The sequence below is a fragment of the Prionailurus viverrinus genome, chromosome B3 (genome assembly GCF_022837055.1).
Source record: "Prionailurus viverrinus isolate Anna chromosome B3, UM_Priviv_1.0, whole genome shotgun sequence".
Taxonomy (NCBI): Eukaryota; Metazoa; Chordata; class Mammalia; order Carnivora; family Felidae; genus Prionailurus; species Prionailurus viverrinus.
The window spans coordinates 50,297,585-50,323,405 of record NC_062566.1 but is presented as its reverse complement, the minus strand read 5'-3'; the positions used below and the strand labels follow the sequence as shown (position 1 = coordinate 50,323,405).

The following is a 25,821-nucleotide window of genomic DNA, read 5'->3' as shown; positions in this document are numbered from 1 at the left end:
CTGAAATCATAGTCCCACTGTAAGGCTGTCGTTATTACCTGTTCCCTCTGGGTAATTCAAGGCCATGGCCAAGCTTTGACACCTCCAAGAGAAGGAAGCACTCATTCCTCAAAAAAACCCAAACAACCTATACCACTCCAGGCTCCAACCCATAGCTCACCAACATACAATTCCACCCTGTCTTTGGTTCCTCAGTACTAACATAAAGAACACGAGGCTCAGGTAGAAGCTCCAAATTTCATGCAATGCAGTATCTTCCTTGCTCCAACCCTGCTTCCAGACTGAAACCTTGGATCCAGACAATTAGTTGACTTGTAGCCACAGTTATCCAATCCATTTTTGTAAGAGTGAATGTCTCTCTGTCTGCCACTGGGTTGCCAACTAATTACTCAGTGTAATGGGGAGTGGAGTGAGGAGAAATACAGGGACTGAGACTTGCTCCTGAACTGAAACATCTCCCATCTTTCCAAACCCTGCACTGTGAAAGCAGAGCATGCTTTGGCCCTACATTCCATGAGGCTGCCACTTATAATGATTATGCAATTAGCCACATGCCTTAGTTCATACATGTGACACCAAAAGAACCCACGTTAAACTAAAATATTGAATTGCCAAGATAATTTAGAAACGTCAAAAGACCTAACAGCTGATCCCAAGAGCTAAATGTCTGAATCATGTTCTCTTTCTAAAATGAAATGTAGGATTCTAGAGTTCTGAGTTTAGCCTTAGAACTAAGCACTTTTCATGGCAAGGACTACTGTTCCAGATACTTCTCTCCCATCTCTCCCCATTTTAAACAATTATTCGTTTTACTGGGTAGACTTTGACTTTTCAGGTGCTGTGCACACCCTCTTCTGTTCAGTTAAAGAAAAACTGATCACTGTTAGGAAAAGAACAATTGGGAATCATACAAATGGTGGTCCAAAAAAGGAAATATTCTGATACAAATGATGAGGTTTCCCTCCTTTCTCTTTGTGATCAGCAAAAATCCATTTCATTATGAAAATTAGTGATCCTATTTTCTAACAGGTGAGTCTACTCTTCGGATTCCATACATTTCATGGTGACATGGTGACAAGGGACCACTCTCATTAAGTGATCAGGTGAGACTCAATAAATCTAGTCTCTAAGAAAATCAGTTCAGTCCTGGTATATTTCAAATTCCAGAAGACGCCTGACAAAGGTGAGAAAAACGCTCGTTTGCAACTGTGAGCATTTTGTGCTAAGGAACAACAGAGCATAGTGAGTAAAAAAGCATGGCCTTCAACGTGGAAGGAGTCTGAATCCCAGTTCTGCCGTTTACCAGCTGTGGGACCCCGGACAAGTTACTCATCATCTCCCTGACGGTTTCATCATTTAAAAAGTGAAAAATAGCGTTTCCTCATAAGGCTGTAGTGAAGATTAAATGAGTTAATACTGGGAAATGGCTTAGAACAGTGCCCGGCACAGAGTAATTTGCATAAAAAGGAGAAGAAATCTGTAGGATTTCTCCTGACACCAGGATGGTCTCCACAGATGCCTTGGCCCGTGCCACAGCCTACACCAACCCCCAAATGGAAATTTTTACTAGTAACTTCCTCCTGCAGATTTTACAACCTCCTCTGGCAAACCCATGAGGGCACTAAGCAATGCTAGGAGTCTTTTTTTCTCTATCCCATATGTTGGGCAAGTCATGAATTCCTTAAGTACTTATTCTGAAATGATAGACTACATTTCAATAATCATTTTATTAGTTACAGAAGAATCTCAACTAGTATTTACATAGTGCAAAAAAGCTGTTATTACCCTAAAATGTGATATAACAATTATCCTTCAAACAACAAAAGAACAAGATGAAAATCTTTTCATGTTACAATTCACTAATTTTGCTTTTTTTTTTATTAGAGCATTACAATTAAGACATTAAATTATAAACTCATGTGGTATATTTAGAAATTAAATTACAAAATAACACAAATACTTTTAAGGTGTGTTGTGCCAACAAAGTTTAAATTTTTATCATTAATTAAGATTCAGATTTCAGCTTAGGTAAACCATTTGGCTGATTCTTTGATGTTTATAAAGGCTGGAAGGGGCAAAGGAAGAGGAAGATGTCTTTAAATAAATTATGTCACAGAAAAAATTTTAAAGCAAAGAATGATTACGTTTTTAAATGGAATAAGTTAATGTTCTAACCTGTTGGCACAACGTACAGGAAATACTTAAATGACAGGTTTGTTGTTTTTTTAAAGCAAACAGCAGCTTTACAAACAGTAATACTTCTTTATACATATATTAAAGTAACAATGTGTTAAGATTTAACAGTTTTATGTTGAAGAGTTGAAAAATGAATGTAGAGTTCACTACTCATTTGTACATTACGATACCCGCCCCACCCACCTCCCCCAGCTTATTAAGAAATCAGACAAGTACATTATTTGAATATTAATTTTTCAATACTTAAACTATGTGAATTCCTTTTGACTAATTCTTTTCCAAATACTGGAAGCATATAAAATACCCTCTCTGCAAAAATGACCTCCAATCAAAGCCTTTAAAAACTTTTCAATGTATAACACACATTATTTTTCCCATGTTTAGTCAAAAGAAATATATTACATCATTTACAAACATATTTAAACCAAAATTAAGCTAGTGTGAACATTTGTCTTTTGAGAAGTAATCTTCACAGCAAACAATCCTACTGAAGCAGAAATCTAGTTCTGGGAGTGCAATTCATATTATAATTCATATACTTATGTACTGAAATAGAAATCTAATATTAATTATTGCCATAAAACAACCTCTACACACTAAGAAAAAAAATCACTATGGTTTTCATTTCTTGTGATAATGAACCCCTACTCTTAACATTAGGTCTCCGAAGAGGCACCCACTCCCAGTTCTGAACAAAAAAACGAAAAACAAAAAACCCCACTTTCCTATTTTCACACCTCCTCCTGTATAGAATACACAAATTCCAGAATTTATCTAAAGGAAACAAATTAGAAAGACATTATTAATACTTATTTAAGCATACTATCGACACAGTAGCATCTCCTTTAATAAATTTTGGGTAGTCCTCTAGAGGTGACCTGTCTCGTATAAAAAAGGCTGTGGTCCCTTGGGTTTGCCGGCAGAAGATCCTGCACGTGCAAGAGCATTTATCGAACACAGAATTGAACACTTCTGAAGTCTATAGTAAACTTAAAAGTTACTGGTGTTCTGGAGATTTCCTCAACTTCTCTTTTGATACAAATGTCAAAAATGTAAAACGACAGTTCTCATTCAGAAGAGATATAAAATGTAAGAAACCTTTGAAAAGCCAATACCTCAAGATCAAGAGTCATCTGAATCACTGACACCGAGCAAAGGAAATTTACACCATAAAAAGTATGAAAAGTTTTTAAATTCACTTTTAAGATTGTCAGTAGTTCAAAATCTCTATCATTTCTTTAAACCAACTAACACTTCCCAAATGTGAAGACACAGTAAGATCTGCCACATCTATATCCATGATTACTATTTCAGAGGCTTCATTCCTTACATGCTGTGTTCCTTTAAGTGCTAAATACTTTGTGCCTAAGAAGTCTACACTGGAGAACAGTTTAGACAGGGCAGTACAATAATGTTCCCTTTTAGCACACTAATAAAGTTGACACACTGGCATTTTCTATACAGCAATGCTCCTAAACTTTCACAATGCACAGATACTAAATAATCACCCAAGAATCTGATCTCTCTAGCATTAATGCCAGCATTATAAAACATCAAAACTAGTGCAGTAGTCTCAATGAGTTCAGTAGAAAACCTGCCCAATTCTTCTCTCCTGCCTCTGTGAGGCAAAGCCCTACCCCATGAAATCAGAGCAGGGAAAATACCCCTCCCTCCTCAGTTCTGTAACTGCTTGTGGGAGTTCTTGCTGGTGCCTGTGTGCTCGTGTGTGTGTGTATGTGTGTGTGGTCAGCTGGAAGCTAGGGATGGGGGAAGAGGTTGGAGGGAAGAGAGAAAAATAGGTAATCTATAATTCTCCCAACATTACATAAACTTGTAGAGGTCACTACCAGGTGACTGACCAGCAAATAAAACATTTAGCTCAGTATGTTTAAATTCTCCCAAGCAGATATACACATTCCTGGAGAAGGGAAGAGATAAGTAAGAGTGATCAAGAATTAATACCTGCCTAGATCTGTGTCCTCTAAATTATCTTATAGTTTCAGCACAATTAGAACAACTTTCTCTCTTCTTCAATACTTGCTTTTCCAAGCCTTGATTATCAGGATATATGTTATAAGTTGTGTGAAGTTCCTTTCCCTGACCTCCTATCAGTAACTATGGTGGGTGTTACATGGCAGGTGCTCAGGGCTAGGGACAAAATATGTATTTTTTTTTTTTAAGGTGAAATGATTTTTCACTCAGGACAAGTTTGGATACCTAATCAAATCCAGATAGCAAATCTAGAGGGTCCCAAATCAGAAGCATGCAAGAGAACACACCAATATAAGACTTTGTTTTGTAATAGTTTACACGTAAGTGCTACAGTCATAGAATCGGTTACAGTTATTCATCTGCCACAATCTGCCTAACTTGATGTAAATACGAGTATGTACAAGAGCATTCCTGAGGTAAGTAAGAAGTAAATAGGAGACAGAACCTAGAAGGTCCTATCGTGGGTGACTTTTCACTATTAAAGACAACATCTATCACTTCCCACAAGTAAGGCCAGCTCCAATGTATCGTGGTGGTTCCTTTGCTAACCTAAGTATTGGAGGGTCTGTTTTAGCCCACTGCAACTTTAATCACAATGATCAATGGCTTCTGAAATAAGCATCTGTGGACCAAAGAAAAGTTACATCAATTTTTAACACAAAACATTCGTGAACTTAGTTACCCTCCGCTTTTTTTTTTTTTTTCAATTTTCCAAATCTACCTCCAATTCTTTTTTAAAGAAGCCCAAACAACTTCTGATCAAATTAGAGTGAAGGAGGCAGTCCTGAAGCAAACACTGGTAACTGCTCTTAGCCTTAGAATCTGGATCTTTAACTTTCAAAATGACTCTAAAGAGGCATTTCAAATTTACTTTCTTTTTTAAAACCTAGTTGTCTTCTATTTTTAATCATTATTTTCCATAACAAAATAAGCTCTAACAATTCTGAATTTCCACACAGCTCTTAGAATGACACTTAGATGCTAATTAAAAGCTAAGCTACAGATTATAATAAAACAAGTAAAAGACAGCTACAAAAATATTTGTCAGAAATTAAATACATATATTAAATACCGGACAGTGCAAAATGTTGAGATGAAGCATAAAAGATAATGGCTGCAACCCTTACACAGTTGGAGACAGACAGCTGACATTTCCTGAGTTATAGACTTGGGGGCGTATAATTAAGATCAGAGGGCTCGTTCCGTGAGCTGCAGCTGCTGGGCTTCTTCTGCTGCTCCTGACCTGCCTGGTGGTCAGTAGTCCAGGCCTCACCATCTATCCCTGGTTCCGGCACTTCAGGCGCCTCTGCCTCCTCTTCTCCACTTTGCTCTGCATTGTCTTCCTCAGAACCATTAAGGGTTTTTCCAAGCTGAAGAGTCTCCATTGTTCTCTGGGTCTCAGAGACCCAAGACTCAATTCTACTATTGAGCTGTACTTCTACAGATATGGGTTCATGAGTATAATCCTCCTCCTCCTCCTCCTCTTCATCATCCTCTTCTTCGAGCATGCCAGGTACAAGGGTGCTGGTGGTGCTGGTGATGGAGGAATTCAAAAGATCTCGGCAACTGCCATCCAAAGAACCGGTCTCTGTACTCTGCTGGGAGGCCCACTCCAGGTCATCTGGCTTCGCTTCCTCTTTATCGCTCACTGTTGGTTTCCCAGGGTTTGTAGCTGAGGTAGTACCACCTGCAGCCTGTGATGACGGCTGCTTACCCACAGGGGCTGTGTCAAACTGAAGTTTACTGGGTTTTTCGGATGTGCTATGCTTAGAGGAAACCTCTCTCTCATTTTCTGATGTTTCTAGTCCATCTGACGTTTCCACCATGTTTCTCCAATTTGTTTCTGCAGATACCAAACAGATTTTTAAAAACCAGAACACGGTTTCAGAATCATGCAACTCTTAAAAGAGGGAAGAACAAAATGTGTTGGCTCACCAACTGGTTGGAAAACTAAAATCTTAAGTTTATTCTAGTACTGGTTTAAATGTTATAAAAGGAAAACAATTCTCAAAAATGTACACTTAAGATAAAGAAACAAGGAGGCAAAAGTAAGTGTATTAATGCCTCAGATGCACAAGATCTTATACCAACAGTAGCTCACTGGTGTTTAGATATAAAATCCGTATCTTCATGAAAATCAGTGAATTGCCGTTTTATTCTTTTTTCTTTTTTGGCCCAGAGGTGTACTGGGCCCAATGATCCTCAAGTCACAGATAGCAGAGCCAAGATATCCAGCAGAAATAGTTCTAATTTGGCATGTTTGTGTCATGCTCCCACACCAAGTTATGGGAGAGTTGTCTTAACCTGCAATGGGACTTATGTTTCCATTGATAAGCAAACAAGCCATCCATGTATTTTTAACAATTGTGAAAATTTGTTTTAGAAGTTATGTAGCTGGGCTTACCAAGTGAATTTGGTAGCTAAAAAAAGAAATGTTATTACATAATACAGTGATAATAACCTAAGTTATTTTTAATGACAGGAAGTCAATTTAAAGGAAAAAAACATACAAAGAATGAGGAGACAAAAGACAGCTCTTCTACCCCTTTTTTTCCTGTGTTTATTTTTCTTTCATTTTTTATTATTTAGGTATAATGGACATATTATATTAATTTTAGTTGTACAACATAATGGTTTGGTATTTATACATATTGGAAAATGACTGCCTTAACAAGTCAACATCTGTTACCACATAGTTACCAAAAAAACACTTTTTTCTTGGGATGAGGATTTTTAGATCTACTTTATAACAATTTTCAAATATGCAATCCAGTATTATCAATTATGTCTCCATGTTGTAGGTTATATCCCAGGACTTATCTATTTTACAACAGGAAGTCTGTACCTTTTGACACCCTTCACGCACTTCACCCACTCCCTATGACTCTGGCACCCACATACACGTACAAGACACACACTCCATCTTCTTTATCCATTCATCCACTGAGGGGCACTCAGGTTCTAAGCTACTGTGAATAGTGATGAAATGAAGAAGGGAGTATAGATATCTCTTTGGGATAATGATTTCATTTCCTTGGATATATATGCAGAATATGGACTAAAAATCATATGATATTTCTATTTTTACTTTTTTAAGGTACCTCCATACTATTTTCTGTAGTGGCTGCATCAATTTACATTCTCACACTGTACAAGGATTCTCTTTTCTCTACATCCTTACCGATATTTTTTGTCTTTCTGATAATAGCCATTTTAACAGTTGTCAGGTGGTGTGTATATATATGTATCTTGTTGTAGTTTCAATTTGCATTTCCCTGGTAATTAGTGACACTGAACACCTTTTTATGTTGGCCATATGTATGTCTTCTTTGGAAAAATGTCTATTCAGATCCTCTGCTCACTTTTTAATTGGATTGTTGGTTTTTTATTATTGAGTTGTATGAGGTCTGTGTATATTTTGGATATTAACCCCCTATCAGATACGTGATTTGAAAGCATTCTCTCCCACTCAGTAGGTTGCCTTTTTGTTGATTCCCTCTGCTGTGTGCAAAGTTTTTAGTTTTTTGATATAGTCCCACTTACTTATTTTTGCCTTTAAAAAAAAAAAAACAGCCCCCCTTCTATTTGCATTATAGCTGCTATTTGCAGTTTAAGTATAATGGTCAACCTGTAGTGATAAAGCAAGTTTATTCATATTAATATAGTGAATTTGACTGTCACCTACCAACTATATACTGATAAAGACCATATTTTGGGCACCTGAAATCAGGGCACATGCTTTGGGAAAAAAAAACTTTCTTTTCTATAGTTAATTCAAATTTGGAATAGGTCCTTTCCACTCTTCCACCTCAAGAAAAAAAAAAAAAAAAAAACCACAATAAAAACCAAACCTATTACTCCTCTTATATTCTCATTCTTAGTTAATAACATTATCATTTTCATAGTCTCAAAGCAAAAGAACACACAGTAATCCCTGAAACCCTATCTTTTGCCCTGACTATATCTCTTTATTCCATTGAACTCATAATTACACCATCTCACTTCTATCTCAAAAACTACTAAATTTGGTCACTACTGCCTTAGCTCAAGCCTTCTTTATCTTGCTATACATCTACATATAAACATAACTGGTTTTGTGAATTGGTCACATCACTGTCTAACTGGCTTTCTATTACCCTAGGAGACAATCCAAACACCTTAGCTTGGCATAATCAAAGCCCTCCATGATCTGACCCTTACCTGTCTTTCTGGTCCCATTCATTATAACCCTTGGTCACGCATTCTATGCTTGGGGTCTCTCTGAATTCTCATTCCTCCCAAAGTCATAACTTCTGTTTACAATTTCTTGCTTTGCATAAGCTGTTCTTTTCACAGATGTTTTCCTCCTTTACCCTTCAGACTCCCACTCATCCTTGAAAACCATCCTTAAATGTCAATTCTTTTCTGAAGTCTTTCCTGACTTTCCACTAACCTAAATTCCCACAGAACTTTTTGCATACAGTTCCAAAGTACTTGTTTTGTGTTTGCTGTGCCACCCCCCCATCCTTCCCACTCGCACTCATCTCTGTGTCCCTATGGTTGGCATATAATAAGTGTTGGAGACAAAAAAGCCTATTAAATGAAAAATGCCACACGTATATTTAATTATGCCCCCCCCCCCGAAAACTTTAAAAAGGCATACATTTTTTTGAAGTTTTAGATGCACTTTTACATTCCTTCTAACAGTTTTTTTTCCTCCTTCAAAAGTTTAAGAATTCACTTGGGGTCTTGGAAAAAGTTCCACCTCTCCCTTGGCCATGAGTCAAAGAACAGGAAAAAGGAAGGTCAGGATACTAGGTTAGGCTGATCTCTCTCCAGGATCAACTTTGGGCTTTCATGTACTTGGACAGGTGAGCTGAAAGCCCACACGGTTCCTTGGTAAAGGAAAAGGAGATATGACCTTAGAAGCAGAGACAAAGGATTCTGCTATTTAGCCATCAAGAGACTTGTCACAACAATCAAAAAGCCACCTAGATCACACATCCACTGGGGAGGGAAGGCCTATGATCCCACCTTAAAGTAATAGGTGAAGCTTGATCAACAGTTGAGGAGTGCCACAAACACATGAATACAACATGGAGAAACAGAAGAATAAGAAAGTGCCATCATTCTCTATGGGATAGGAGAAATCTGATTGGAATGGGGAGGGGGACAGTCTAAATCCAGAACAGAACCTCTAGAAGTCCACTTATGATGAAGGGAACAGGAAGCAAGTTAAAGGCAGAACCAAAGATCTCAACAAACCTGGAAATGGCACTGATCCAAACCTATCCTGCTTCTGAATTGTTTATTGTAGAACTTACTCAGTAGAGCTCTTCTTTGCTTATTAATCCCTCTATGCTTTCCTGTTTTGTTTACTGAGTCCTTGTTATTTGTTTTTTAAACTTTCAAATCAGTAGTGATTTATCAGAGGATGAGATGTGTGTATTTCTCCTTTCAGTCAGTACTCACAGGGAAGCAAATGAGTTCAAGAAACTACAGAAGAAGGGGTGATAGTAGAGAATGAGCAGGAAATTCAGGATAGAAGGACTACACATCAAGGCTGTCCCCCTCATAAGTGGTTACCGAAAACCTATTATATTATCCTATTATGAATTCATAACAACAGACAGGGAATACAATCACACTGGCTAAGAATGCAGATTCTAGAGACGGATTCACCCACTGCATGGCACTGGCAAGTTATTTACCTCTCTTCATCTTAGCCTCATCTGTACAATGCAGTACACTATTTCTTATTTCATAGGGTTGCTCAGACAACTGAACACATTAGCGTGAAATGCTTGGAAAAGTGCCTAGCACATAGTAAGAATTCAGTGAGATATTATTATGTATCAAGTGGCCATTATATGCCAAGTTCCTATATCAAAGAACTTACAACTTAATTGGGATATACATTCAAAACTATTTGTTTCAGGTAATAAATATGATAGAATTGAGACTCAGCACAGGTGGAAGGAAAACATAAGCAAAGAAAACAAGGGTACACAAAGGACAGTAAGACTGTACTATCACAGGAGGTTTTCTAGTCTACCAATGATTAGCATCCTTTTCCAAGCTTTGGTTTTCTTTACACTCGGTGGGGCGGGGGAGGAACATTTTAGAAACCCGGCATCTTCCAGAAATGGAAAACGCTACTTGCTGTCTACCCAACAGTCATTCCCCGTTTTCTTCCTGGATAACAGAACCCCCAAACTTGGGATGAACTCGAGCCTAGCCCCAGAGGATGAATTAAAATAGCTCTCAGACTATCATGGTTATCCTATCCCTCCTATGCCAAATACTCCCTTGCCCTAGTCTCCCTTGCAGCTAAAAGTAGTCACAAGATTGGTTCTAGCCAAATGAAACAAAAGAAGTCTTCTGAAAATGGTTTCTTCACTGATAAAAGGAACTCACTGCCTGAACTTCCTGCTTTTGACTACTAATGCCGAGAGCCACAGCAGCTACTTATGAACATGAGATGATAAGCACAGGAGAAAAAGCTACAGACTGAGAATGGAAGAACAGAAAAAAAGAAAGAGCTAAGGACTTTCATGACACTGTGAAATACTTAAATATACTAACTTCTTAGGCCACATTAGTGCGCTTTCTATTTGTTGCTGAATACATCTGATACAAAAAGAATAACTTCATACTTTCTTCTCAATGTTATCTGTGGTTACCTTCCACTCATTTTGTTGGTGTCCTGATAAATCAGCTCATCTTCAAGATTCTGTCTAAATCTCTCCTTAGGATCAACCATTAGCTCTACTAAAACAAACAAACAAACAAACAAACAAATGACAACTACAGGCCCAAAATGGTGTCACTTAGACTGAGTTCCCAAACTGAAGTTTAATTCCCAAATTGCAGTTTCAACTTCCTGTACAAATGTGGCCTTAACCAGTAAGTCAGGAAATTTTTCCATCAGCACCAATGAGTCCATCACCTGGGTCCTCTCCATCCCCCAAAGAAAGATGAGGTAATCTGCATAAGACCCCTCCCGTGTTCCCCCAGCAAACAGTCGCCTCTAGAAAAATCTTTTTCTCCTCCTAATGACTTTCTTGCCTCCCCCCTCTATAAAAACTTTCCATTTTGTACAACTCTTCAGAGTGCCTCTCTACCTGCTAGACGGTGGCAGCCCAATTCATGAATCATTTAATAAAGCTAATTCAATCTCCAAACACATTGGTTGAATTTTGTTTTTTTTTTTTTTTTTTTTTTAATTTTTTTAAACATTTTATTTATTTTTGAGACAGGGAGAGACAGAGCATGAACAGGGGAGGGTCAGAGAGAGGGAGACACAGAATCTGAGACAGGCTCCAGGCTCTGAACTGTCAGCACAGAGCCCGACGCGGGGCTCGAACTCACGGACCGTGAGATCATGACCTGAGCCGAAGTCGGCCGCTTAACCGACTGAGCCACCCAGGCGCCCCGAATTTTGTTTTTTAACAGCTCATAGAATTTTAGCTTTGAATGGAACCTTATAGATGACCTAGACGAACCCTCCTCATTTCACTAAAGAGAAATCTGAGTCCCAGAAATTAATCAATTATTTCTCACTCCCCTAGGCAGAATGTGAAAAAGCCAAGGCTTCCATCTTTGAACACTTTAAATTTGGTGCTTTTTGAAAACATCTCCTAAGTCTTTGAGGAGAGAGGTTCTTTTTAGAACTTTTCTTTTCATGTGCCCAAATGAAGATCACTATCAATTGCTCAAATCCAGTTTTATGAATTTACCTTGCAGTTTGCTTTTGAGATCTGCAGATCGTTATACAGACAGAAGCAAACTCATTTACAAAGCTGGCACTTTATCTTCTTTATTTTCAACTGGTGTCAACTTCAGACAAAGATACACGTCTGCCTCTAAGCCAGTAACACTTAACCTTGGTCTGAGGTTTCCTAAAGTCCCACAGTAACTTGTTCACTGCCTCTGGCCTAGAATTGTCAAAAGCATTCCAAACATTTAACTACAATTACAGACAGAAGACTAGCAAAGGGAGTGTGAGAAAAAAGGGAAAAAAATGAGGGTCCGTTTTTTTTAATGTTAAATTTTAGGTGGTGACATGCTATTCAATAAACTTCTAGAGGAAGAAAGAAAGAAAGAAAGAAAGAAAGAAAGAAAAGAAAAGAAAAGAAAAAAGAAACGAAAAGACAAGAAAAAGAAAAGAAAGAAGGAAGAACCAGGAGCCACGTTAAAGGAGGTGGCTATACTATTTTTAAAAAGAAAAAATTGGGAAATGAATTAGAAACTAGATCATGAAAAGTGGGGAACTTAAAGAGTTCAAAGTATTATACAGAAACAAGGCAAGGAAACTACTAAAACATATAGTGCAATAAATAATGTTATTTTAAACACTGTATGTTAAAAAAAAAAAAAAACACAGGCCAAAAATGTCATCACTGAGGCCAAATCACCAAACCAGAGCTTAATATCTAACCTAATCCCAGTTTCGACCTCCCCTAGAAATAGAAGTCTGAAGAATTTTCTGGTCAGCACCAGTGAGGTAATCTGTCACAAGGGCCCTCTCCACCCCCAACAGGAAGATGAGACAATCCACCTAAATAAGACCCCTTGCCTATCCCCCTCAAGGAAGGTGACCTTGCCAGACCTTGGCAGGAAGGATCCTTTCTTTTCTTTTGCTAATAACTTCCTTGCACCACCCACCTTCCTATAAAAACCTTCCATTTTGTACAGCTCCTCAGAGCTCTCCCCTACTTGCTAGATGGGATGCTGCCCAATGCACAAATCACTTATGAAAGCCAATTAGATCTTTAAACTTACTCAGCTGAATTTTTGTTCTTTAACACACACAAATGCTGGGTTTTCGTCTATATTCCTTTTCAACTAGCATCAAATTTAACTCAAAACAAATGTCATAAGTCTAGATTTTATAAGCTTACAATCAATAATATTCAGGTCTTTTGTTTACTTAGTAAATACAAAACTTCAATAATAGAATATCAGCATGAAACCTCCTAGAATTTACTTAGTTATAGGTCACAAAGTATGACACATTTTGACTTTCAATCCCTTTGGAGATTCTGGAAATGTGACTGAATTATAGGATCTCACAGAAAGTCTCAGCCCCAAACTGTTTCCTAATGTTTAATGGACATGTTTAATGCAATTTCTTAAACCAAAACTCTGACCAAAATATGAATAATCAGTAAGGTAAAAACAAAAAGTAGCATTTATTTCAAAATTTCAATCATCTGAAATGTTATATAACAACTTACCATATTCCTTTTCATTTACTTCAGAGATGGGTTCAGAAATAACACTGCAGAAAGAAATGGCGCTGGCTGCAGAGGGGTTCCGAGAGTGCCCCATGTGGTGTGGCACCTTCTTCACATTCTTTAAGGCCTCCTCAGCTTGCTCTTGTTCCATTGCGGCAACCATATCTTTGTATGCTTTCCTGGCTTCCTCAGTAAGTTCCACTAACTTATTAAACAGGCTCTAAAAAGGGATTTTGATTAGTCCATTTTTTGTTATGCTTTTTATTCCTATAATTAACAATAAATAGGGGCACCTGGGTGGCTCAGTCAGTTAAGCATCCAACTCTTGATTTCAGCTCAGGTCATGATCTCATGGTTCATGAATTCAAGCCCCACACTGGCCTCGGCACTGTCAGTGCAGAGCCTGCTTGGGATTCTCTTACTCCATCTCCTCTCTGGATTCTCTCTCACTCCATCTCTCTCTGCCCCTCTCATACTCTTTCTCTCTCAAAGTAAATAAATAAAAACTTTAAAACAAAACAATAAATAGTATCTCTGCTGTTTCAGGATCAGACACACTTTCAATGAGCACAAATGGTATGCACACTGCAGAACTTTATAAAATACTCTGTAACTTTCAAATATTGTTTATATAATTCTCATAAGTCTGAGAAAATGTCTTTTTTTTTAATTTCTTTTTTAATGTTTATTTATTTTTGAGAGAGAGAGAGACACAGTGCAAGCAGGGGGAGGGACAAAGAGGAGGGGGAGGGACAGAGAGAGAGGTAGACACAGACTCCAAAGCAGGATCCAGGCTCCTAGCTGTCAGCACAGAGCCTGACGCAGGGCTCAAACCCACGACTGTGAGATCATGACCTGAGTAGAAGTCAGATGCCCAACTGACTGAGCCACCCAGGCGCCCCTCTGAGGAAATTTCTTGATTCAATATTAGTCACTAATTGTGATATACTAAAAGTTCTTGCAAAGTTTATCAATTGAACAACTGCACCCTTTAGTATCTGGCACTACAGTGAGTACAAAGATCACTGGAACACCATTCTGCTCTCAAAGAAACTTCCATATGGGAAGTTGGGAGATACCAATGATTCAAGCAAGGTACCTTATCTTAAATGCCTTGAGATGTACAAAGTAATTTGGCTTTTGGAAGAAACATCAAATCTAACTGCTGAGCATTAAACATTTAAATATCAACATTAAATATGTAAGTATAAAATACATAATAAAATATATAAAATCTAAACATTAAATCTAAACACTAAATATTAAACATTTAAATATATAAAAATAGTATGGATGGGAAGAAGGAAAATGGTCCATGAATGGTGTTACAAAACACTTCAAAATCAACTTCATAAAAAGGTCTTAAAATGTTATCAGTTAATAAGTATTAGGGAAGATAAATAACTATTCTAATTATTAGTTATCAACCTATTATTATTATTATTATTATTATTACTTATTATCAGCTCCTATGGGCAAAGCTTTATTGGCAGACTAGGAGAAGAAGATAAAAGTATCGTGAGTGCAGAATTATTCTGACAATTGGTTAGGACTCCATTTGCTGAAAGAAAATCCTCTCCAATTAAAGCATTCTTCTCTCTCTTGACTCCAAGTAGCACAAAATATAGCCTTATATAAACTGAAGGAAATTATTTTATATTGTATAATATTGGATATCTTTACCCAGCAGTTAAATAAATTCTCAGATATTACAAAATTAAACCCAGAAGAAAAAAAACACTGTGGGAAAAATAGGAGCTAATATGTTTATAGCCAAAATATTGTAGGATTAATTTGTATAAATGGTTTCAACACTAAAAAGGAAATGTGGACTCAAGAATTTTCCACTCATCCCTGGGAGAATCATCTCACTTCTTTAAATGTTTAAACATAACACTGGCGTGTGTCAACAGAAAATGTATGGGGGGAACAGGAGGGAGTGAGGGAGTGCATCCTCGAAGTCTTACCTCAGCACCAAAGTAGTTGAAGATTCCCACTACACTAACCGGAACCAGCTTGTTCACACAGCGTCCTAGAGCTTTTCTTCCAAGCGCAAACACAAAAGGAATTTCTTGTTCCCGTGCCATGGCTATAACATTATAGAGAGCCTCATCCAGTCCACCTGAGAAAGTCAACACATGCTGAGGTTTTAATTTACTTATTATTTTTTCCCCCATTAAGTAGGCTTCACACCCAGCATGGAACCCAACGTAGGACCTGAACTCACTACCCTGAGTTCAAGACCTGAGCTGAGATAAAGAGTTGGAGGCTTAACTGACTGAGCCACCCAAGTGCCTCTAATTTACTTATTTCTTAAATGGAGGTATTTTAGCACCCAACAGCTAAAGCATAAAACACAGCAGCAAAGGATTCTATGAATACTTGTGGCACTTCTGCTGTTCCACACATTTTCTTATTGGAATTTATATATGAATATATATACATATTTTCTTTCTTTCCAATAAATTTTCCAATTCTTCAATGCCAATTTTTGTCTCTCCATAGGGATTAGTATAGAGGGAGTCAAACTTCAATACAATAAACATTTATTAAAACAGAAATTAAAATTGTTAATAGTGACTGATGTCTTTATTCTCTCAGCTCAAGTAGCAATGAGACAGACATATACTACTATTTTTATTGGCATTTTTCCCCTGTGGAGACCATTCCTACTACTGTTACTTCTGCATCTGTCTTCTCCAATTACCCAAAGTGGCTCCTCCATGAAAACAGACAAATCAGGGTGCATGAAACAGTAAAAAAGTATTGTGTGTGGGTTCGCATAAGAGCCTTTACATGCAACTGCTCATTTCTGAGGCAAATCACCATAAGCAAGAGCAGAGAACTTTAACTTTTATCAAAGGAAGGTAATCCAAGAATTTTAAAAGCAGAATACATTTGCAGAAATAAAGAAAGGTACTCTTATAAATAAGTCCTCACTCTGATTACAACAGAGGGGACACTTGGGGAATAAAATCCTTAACTAGTGTTCACAGATTAAGACTTTATAGTCTGATCTCAATTTTATTACTTAATTTAGGTAATGAAAGATTTCACTTTCTTTCATGTTCATCATTATGTTTCATATCTAATCTCTGCAAAGAAAGACATATGGCTTCCATTTTACAATTCATTGTATATCCTACAGTTATACTAAATAAATATCAAAACACTTCAAAAGTAAAATGTTCATACCTTTTGACTGGATTTTTTCACAGTTTGGAGAAATTATAACACACTTGATCTTATTTAACTTCATATGCTTAGTAACCTCCCTTAGACCCATAACCAGCCGTCTCCTTGCTTTTGCTCTTACAGGATCTTTTTGGTAGATGCGTTCCTGAAAACTGACAAGCTCTTGAAGAAGAAGAGTCACACATTCATCAATCTCTTTACAAAGAACCTGATTGCAGTACCTGTAAAGGAAACCAAAAACAGGTAAGTCCATCCTAATTTATTTTTCTGAAATTATAAAATTATGTTAGGAAAAAAAAATATCCAATAAGAGGTTTTCATTAAAAAAATCAACTCCTTAAACTCTCTTAATTAAATGGGCAGAAAACATGAAGAGACACTTCTCTAAAGAAGACATCCAGATGGCCAACAGGCACATGAAAAGATGCTCAATATCGCTCCTCATCAGGGAAATACAAATCAAAACCACACTCAGATATCACCTCATACCAGTCAGAGTGGCTAAAATGAACAAATCAGGAGACTATAGATGCTGGACAGAATGTGGAGAAACGGGAACCCTCTTGCACTGTTGGTGGGAATGCAAACTGGTGCAGCCGCTCTGGAAAACAGTGTGGAGGTTCCTCAAAAAATTAAAAATAGATCTACCCTATGACCCAGCAGTAGCACTGCTAGGAATTTATCCAAGGGATACAGGAGTACTGATGCATAGGGCCACTTGTACCCCAATATTCATAGCAGCACTCTCAACAATAGCCAAATTATGGAAAGAGCCTAAATGTCCATCAACTGACAAATGAACAAAGAAATTGTGGTTTATATACACAATGGAATACTACGCTGCAATGAGAAAGAATGAAATATGGCCTTTTGTAGCAAAGTGGATAGAACTGGAGAGTGTGATGCTAAGTGAAATAAGTCATACAGAGAAAGACAGATACCACATGTTTTCACTCTTATGTGGATCCTGAGAAACTTAACAGAAGTCTGTGGGGGAGGGGAAGAAAGAAAAAAAAAAGAGGTTAGAGAGGGAGAGAGCCAAACCATAAGAGACTGTTAAAAACTGAGAACAAACTGAGGGTTGATGGGGGGTGGAAGGGAGGGGAGGGTGGGTGATGGGTATTGAGAAGGACACCTTTTGGGATGAGCACTGGGTGTTGTATGGAAACCGATTTGACAATAAATTTCATATTTAAAAAAATATATATCTTAATTCCTATAGCAAATTAGAAAAAAGAAGAGTTTTTCTGGATTACAATAGATCAGCTTTTAAGGAAAGAGTGGATTATCCTCAAATAAGTACTACCCAAACTGCCAATTATTAAGGGTATAAATCCAATGTTAACCTGTTATTTGATAAAAAGAGACATAATGTTGCTGGTAAGAAGATGTAAAGTTATTTCATTCCAGGGAATACTAATGATGCATTTAGTAGGAAAGAATAATTTCCTAGAAGCTAACTGAATGGCCTCATACAACGAAGTCATCCTCCACATTCAGATAAGTCACAATCTCTGGGAATTGGCTTCCTTGACCATAAAAATAAGCAATTAGGTAAGCTGGCCTCAATGATTCCTCTAACTCTGAAAATCTATGGATGTGGCAGATGAACTCAGTAATTAAATTGAAACCAAAACCAAAGAGGTCTTGAGGTAAAGTCACATGCCTTTATAGTAAGCAAAGCAACTGAACAGGGCTCTTTGTGAGATCAGGTATGGCTATAATGTGAGAAACAGACAGGCAGTGAGTGAGGCCACTATAGTACTTAATTTCAGGGATAAGGAAGTCATCCAAGCTTACTTACTCCTATTTTTTTCAAGTTCTCATCCTTAACCTCTACTATAAGCCAGTACTTAACAACAAGGAGAACTGGTATAATTTATAACCTAAGACTAACCATGTAAGTAAATTTCCACTTCTGAATTATATTACATAGTAGAAAAATCTAGGCCTGCCCTTCTTTAGTGGGGGGAAAAAATTCTCCATTTTTTTTCTTTATGTGAGAAATGTTTAAATAAGTAAATAAATGTGACACTACTTTGGAAGAGAAGATACAGGTGGACAGACTGAGGAAAGAATAACTATCAAAATTTGCAAAATTAAAGAATGCACTTAAAATGCATCAAAAATGTGGTTTTCTTCATTCTGTTTAACTTTCAAGCTATTTCATACACATGTAACATTTTATCCTCAAGTGTTTCCTTTACTCCACATCTATTATTTGACATTTAATCAACTTTCCAAATTCAGGCAAAAAGTATTAACTCAAAATCAACAGTATAAAGAATGGCAACAGAATAGGAGGATCAAGATAGCAGAACAAGAAGATCCCAAATCATCTCCTGCCACAGACACACTAAATTACAACATCATATACAACTCTCTCTGAGAATGACTGAAGAACAGCAGAATAGCTCTTCTACAACTAAAGTGAAAAAGCCACACCAGGCAGGTAGGAAAGGCAGAAAAGGGGTCGAGTCAGGACCCACATCCCCTGCTCAGTGACCCCAAGCAGGAGGGATATCACCAACACAGAGGCTATCCTCCCTAAGGAGCAAAGGGTTCAAATCATATATCAAGCATGCCCACTCTTCCTGCACCAGGAAGATGAGGCCCCATAACATCTGGCTTTGAATATAAGTGGGGCTTAACTCCAAGAGAGCTAGAAGGCTAAAGGAAATGGAGATTCCTCTCTTAAAGGGCACAGGCACAAACTCACTGGCTATGCGACCTAGCACAGAGGCAGCAGTTTGAGAAGTGCCTGGGCCACATATGAAGATTTGCTAACTTTAGGGCATGTGCAGGAGGAGCAGGGATCTGTGGGAACTTTTTCCTGGAACAGAAGCACCAGCAGGAGCTATTTCTGTCACTTTTCTGATACTTTGCTAACACCGCTTGCCCTGCCTCAGCATTTCCCTGTGGACCCACCTCACCCAACATACTGGCCCCAATAGGCATCCCCCTCAAAGTGGCTCCCACCCCACTACATCTAGCAGGTAGCCTCAATCAGATCCCATTCCACCAGACTCAGTGGCCAGCCTAGGCCAGGTTCAAGGCTCCCTCTAAAACAACTCTCATGCCACAACACTCAGCCAAGTGGCCTTGACTGCGATGGGCACCCCCACAAAGCAGCTACTGCCCTGCCACACAGTAGGAATCTTCAGAATGGTGCCTCCCAAACCAGCTACAGCCCCGACCAGCAAAATGCCTGCAACCATTACAGCAGGGCCTTTCAGCCAGGTGCATCTGAGGCCAAACCCACATACCAGTGCGAACCCAGCAGTCACAGCCCAACCATAACAAGAGGGTACATGCAGTCCACATAAGGGACGCCCTTGAAGTACCTGGTTCTGGGGACCAGGGGACGCTGTGCTTCAAGGCCCCACAGGATGCCTCCTACATTAGGCCACTCCATCAAAACCCTGAAACATAGCTAATATACCTAATACATCAAAACAAACAGCCAGGCAAAATGAGAAGACAGAGAAATATGTTTCCAATGAAAGAACAAGATAAAACCTCAGAAAAGAATGAAAGAATTCAAAGTAATGGTCATAAAGATGTTCACCGAACTCAAGAAGAATGGATGAACATAGTGAGGATTTCAACAACAGATACAAAATATAAAAAAGGACTAATCAGAGCAGAAGATAAAATGAGAAATACACTAGAGGAAATCAAAAGCACATTAGATGATGCAGAAGAATGATCAGTGATCTGAAAGACAGGGTAGTGAGATTCACCCACGCTGAAGAGCAAGAAGACAAAACAATTTTTACAAACGAGGAAAGGGGCATCTGAGTGGCTCAGTTGGTTAAATGTCCGACCCTTGATTTCAGCTCGGGTCATGATCTCATGGTTTGTGAGTTCGAGCACCCATAGTGAACTCTGTGCTGACAGTACAGAGTCCGCTGGTGATTCTCTCTCTCTCTCTCTCTGCTCCCCCCCCCCACCAAAATAAACCTTTTATTTTTTTTTAAATGATAGTTTAAGAGACTGAGACAACATCAGGCACACTAACATTTACATTATAGGGGTCCCATAACAAGAAAAGGGAGAGAAAGGAGTAGAAAGCTTATTTGAGGGAAATTAGGGCAGAAAACTTGCCTAACCTGGGAAAGAAAACAGACATCCAGGTCCAGGAAGCACAGAGAACCAAAAATAATATGAATCCAAAGAGATCCACACTAAAGACACATAATAACTAAGATGTTAAAAATTAAAGATCAGGAGATAATCTTAGAAGTCACAAGAAAAAAACCAACTAGTTACATACAAGAGAACATACATAAGATTATCAGTTGATTTTTCAACAGAAACTTTGCAGGCAGAAGGGAATGGCACCATATATTCAAAGTGGCAAAAGGAAAAACCTACAACCCAAGAAATTACTTGGCAGGATTACCATTCAGAATTGAAGAAGGAATGAAGATTTAAAGACAAAAGTTAAGGGAGTTCATCAACACTATACTGCCCTTATAAGAAATGTTAAAGGGACTTCTTTAAGTGGAAGAGAAAAAGCCACAACTAGAAATAAGAAAATTTTAAAAGAAAAAAAATCTCACTATTAAAAGCAAATCTATTGTAAAGGTAGTGAATCAATTACTTATAAAGTTAGTGTGAAGGTTAAAAACCAAAAGTAGTAGAATCAATGATATCTACAATATTTAGTTAAGGGATACAAAACTAAACATGTAAATAAAGTATGTCAAAAACAAAATACTGCAGGGTGGGGAAAAATGTAGTACTTTTAGAACGTACTGTTTTTTTTTTTTTTTAATTTTAGAGAGAGAGAACATGCACAAGTGGGGGGGGGGAGGGAGGGAGGGAGGGAGGGAGGGAGAGAGAGATGAGAAACAGAATCTCCAGGAGGCTGCATGCTGAGCATGGGACTGACCCTGGAATCATTACCTGAACTGAAATCAAGTCCAACTCTTGATTTTGGTTCAGGTTGTGATCTCAGGAATCATGAGATCAAACCCCACACTGGGCTCTGCACTGAAAGCACAGAGCCTGCTTGGGATTATCTCTCTCTATGCCCCACACCTGCTTGCATTCTCTCTCAAAATTAATAAACATTAAAAAAAAAAAAAGTCAGACACACAGCTGACTGAGCCATCCAGGTGCCCCAGAATGTGTTTGAACTTAAGCAATCAACTTAAATAAATTTACATACATAAGATATTATATATGAACTTCATGTTAAACAAACCAAAAGCCTGTAATAGATATACAGGAAATAAAGGAATCTAAACATAACACGAAAAAAGTTGTCAAATCACAAGGGAAGAGATCAAAACAAACAAAAAAACTACAAGAATTATAAAGACAACCAGAAAACAAAACAAAAAAAATCACCAGTAAGTACATACCTATTGATAATTACTTTAAGTGTAAATGGAAGAAATATTACAATCAAAGACTCAGGTGGTTGAATGGATAAAAAAGCAAGACCCATCCATATGCTGCTTGTAACAGACTCAATTCAGACCAAAGACACATATGGACTGGAAGTGAAGAGATGGAAAAAGATATTGTATGCACACAGAAATGAAAAGAAAGCTGGGTTAGCAATAGTTACATCAGACAAAACAGACTTTAAAACAAAGACTATACAAGAAACAAAGAAGGACATTAAATAATAGATGGATCAATCTAACAAGGGGATATAACATTGTAAATATCTATGTACCCAACATAGAAGCACCCACATACATAAAGCAGATATTTTCAGACACAAAGGTAAAAATCGATAGTAACACAAGAATAGTAGGGAACTTTAACACTCCACTTACATCAACAGAGAGATCATCCAAAGAGAAAATCAATAAGGAAACCATGGCCTTAAACAACAGATTAGACCAGACAGACTTAAAAGATACATAAAGAACATTCTATCCAAAACAGCAAAATATACATTCTTAAGTGCATATGGAACCCTCTTCAGGATGGATCACCTGTTTGGCCACAAAATGAGTCTCAATACATTTAACAAGACTGAAATCATATCAAGCATCTTTTCAACTACAATGGGATAGAATTAGAAATCAATTACAAGGAAAAAAAAAACCCAGAAAAAACACAAATGTGAGGAAAATATGAGGAGACCAAATAACATGCAAACAAATAACCAAGAGGTCAAAGAAATCAAAGAGGAAATAAAAAAATATCTTGAGTCAAATGGAAATGGAAATACAACTTCCAAAATCTGTGGGGACAGAGCAAAAATAATTCTAAGAAGGAAGTTTATAATGTTATATAGGCCTATTCTAAGAAACAAGAAAAATCTCCAATAAACAATCTAACCTTACATATAAAGAAACTAAAAAAATAAGAACAAAGCCCAAAGTTAGCAGAAGAAAGTAAATAATAAAGATCAAAGAGGAACTAAATGAAATAGAGACTGAAAAAGAAACAATAGAAAAGATCAATGAAACCAAGAGCCAGTACTCTGAAAAGATAAACAATATTTATATAGACCTACATGGGATTATGTTAAGTGAAATAAATCAGAGAAAAACTACCATATAATTTCATTTATATGTAGAATCTAAAAACCAGTGAACAAATAAAAAACAGAAACAGAACCATAAATACAGAGAATGAACTGACAGATGCCAAGGGGTGGCAGGTGGGAAGATGGGCAAAATGGGTGAAGAGAAGGGGAGATACCTGCTTTAAGGTATAATGGAATGGTAAGTCATAGGGATAAAAGGTACAACATAAGGAATATAGTCAACATTATATGATGACACGTGGTAGCTATACCTGTGGTGGGTGTAACAATGTAAACTTGTCAAATCATTATGTTGTACACTTGAAACTAATGTAATAATGTGTGTCAATTATACTTCAATTAAAAAAAAAAGAAAAAGATTTAAAACAAGGACAATGATAAACCTTTACCTAGAAGGACACCTCAAGAAAAAAAGAGGGGGCCCAATAAACAAAATCAGAAATAAAAGAGAAGTTACAACTAACACCACACAAATACAAAGAATTACAAAAGATCATTATGAAAAATTATACATCAATAAATTGGACAACCAAGAAGAAATGGATAAATTCCTAGAAACATAAAATCTTCCAAAACTGAATCATCAAGAAAAAGAAAATCTGAACACTGTTTACCAGTAATGAAATACCATCAATAATAAAAAAAAAAAAAAAAAAAAAAAATCCCAGCAAAACGTCCAGGACCAGACAGCTTCACAGGTAAATTCTACCACACACTTAAAGAAGAGTTAATACCTATCCTTCTGAAACTCTTCCAAAAACAACAGTGTAGGAACACTTGCAAATTAATTCTATGCGATACCAAAACCAAAGACATTACAAAAAAAGAAAATGACAGGTTAATACACCTGATGAATATAGATGCAAAAATCCTCAACAAAATATTAGCAAACCAAATTCAGTAATATATTAAAAGAATCACACACCATGATCAAATGGCATTTATTCCAGAGATGCAGAGATAATTCAATATCCACAAATCAACTGTCATACACATTAACAAAATGAAGGATAAAAATCATACAATCTTCTCAACAGATGCAGAAAAAAACATTTGACAAAAATTCAATATCCATTTATGATAAAAATTCTCAACAAAGCGGGTACAGAGAGAACATACCACAACACAATAAAGACCAGAGATGACAAACCCCCAGTTAATATCACGCTCCACAGTGAAAAAAATGAAAGCTTTTCCTCTAAGATCAGGAAAACAAGACAAAGATGCCCAGGCTTGCCACTTTCATTCAACACAGTACTGGGAATCTTAGTCACAGCAATCAGAGAAGAAAAGTAAATAAAAGGCATCCCAATTGGCATGGAAGACATGAAACTGTCACTATTTGCAGATGTGCAAATAGTTAGAAATTTGTCAGAAATTTCTATTCGTTAGAAAACACTAAAGACCACACCATAGAACAATTAGAATAAATTAATTCAGTAAAGCTGGAGGATACAAAAGTAATATACAAAAATCTGTTCCATCTCTACACAGTAAAAACAAACTAGCAGAGAGAAAAATTAAGAAAACAATCCCATTTACAACTGCATCAAAAAGAAAAAAATACCTAGGATTACCTAGGAATAAACTTAACCATAGAGGTATAAAACCTGTACTCTGAAAACTGTAAGACATTGATGAAAGAAACTGAAGATGACATAAATTGAAGACAAACTGTGCTCACGGACTGGAAGAACCAATGCAGTCAAATGTCCACACTATCCAAAGCAATTTATAGATACAATGCAATCCCTATCAAAATGGCATTTTTCACAGAATTAGAACAAATAACCCTAAAATTTGTATGGAATCACAAAAGACCCAAAAAGCCAAAGCAAATCTTGAGAAAGAACAAAGCTGGAGGTATGCTCCCAGATTTCAAACTATACTGCAAAGCTATAGTAATCAAAACAGTATGGAACTGGCATAAAAACAGGTCAACAGAACAAAGAGTCCAGAAATAAACCTACACTTAAATGGTTATTCTATGACCAAAAAATCCAAGAATATAACGAATGGGGAAAAGACTGTCTCTTCAACAAATGGTGTGCAGAAAAATGGACAGCTACATGCAAAACAATGAAACCAGAACTGCTTTCATACACGATATACAAAAATAATCTCACAATGGATTAAAGACCTAAATGTAAGACCTGAAACCATGGAACTCCTACAGGAAAACAACATCAGTAAATTCTTGAACATCAGTCTTAGCAGTTTTTTGGGTTTTTTGGATCTGTCTCCTCAGGCAAGGGCAACAAAAGCAAAAATAAGCATTTTTTTGTTTTGTTTTCTGATGAGACTGTATCAAACTAAAAATCTTTTACACAACATAGGAAACCATCAACAAAACAAAACAGCAACCTATTGAATGGGAGAAGATATTTGCAAATGATATATAAGAGATTAATATCCAAAAAAAAATTAATACCCAGATTACATATAAGGACTCCTACAACTCAACATCAAAAAAACCCAAATAATCTGATAAGAAATGGGCAGAAGACCTGAATAGACATTCCAGAAAAGACATACAGATGGCCAACAGACACATGAAAAAATGCTCAACATCGCTAATCTTCAGGTAAATACAAATCAAAACCACAATGAGGCATCACCTCATGCCTATCAGAATAGTTAGAATCAAAAAGAGAAGAAGTGGCAATCCCTATCAAAATAATACCAGCATTCTTCACAGAGCCA

The 25,821-nt window shown here is 37.1% G+C and overlaps 1 protein-coding gene across 2 annotated transcripts in view; it reads right to left on the bottom strand.

Annotated features, from left to right (window-relative positions):
• Positions 1 to 1,708: 1,708 nt before the first annotated feature.
• Positions 1,709 to 25,821, bottom strand: part of SECISBP2L (SECIS binding protein 2 like) — a 66,441-nt gene continuing 42,328 nt past the window's right edge. For both annotated transcript variants that reach the window (XM_047863324.1, XM_047863325.1), the window contains 4 exons: positions 16,602 to 16,822; positions 15,374 to 15,528; positions 13,407 to 13,626; positions 1,709 to 6,031 (listed from right to left, as the gene is read on the bottom strand). In XM_047863324.1, coding sequence (XP_047719280.1) covers positions 5,349 to 6,031; positions 13,407 to 13,626; positions 15,374 to 15,528; positions 16,602 to 16,822 — 1,279 coding nt within the window. In that variant the 3' untranslated portion in view covers positions 1,709 to 5,348. The remainder of the gene's footprint in view (positions 6,032 to 13,406; positions 13,627 to 15,373; positions 15,529 to 16,601; positions 16,823 to 25,821) is intronic.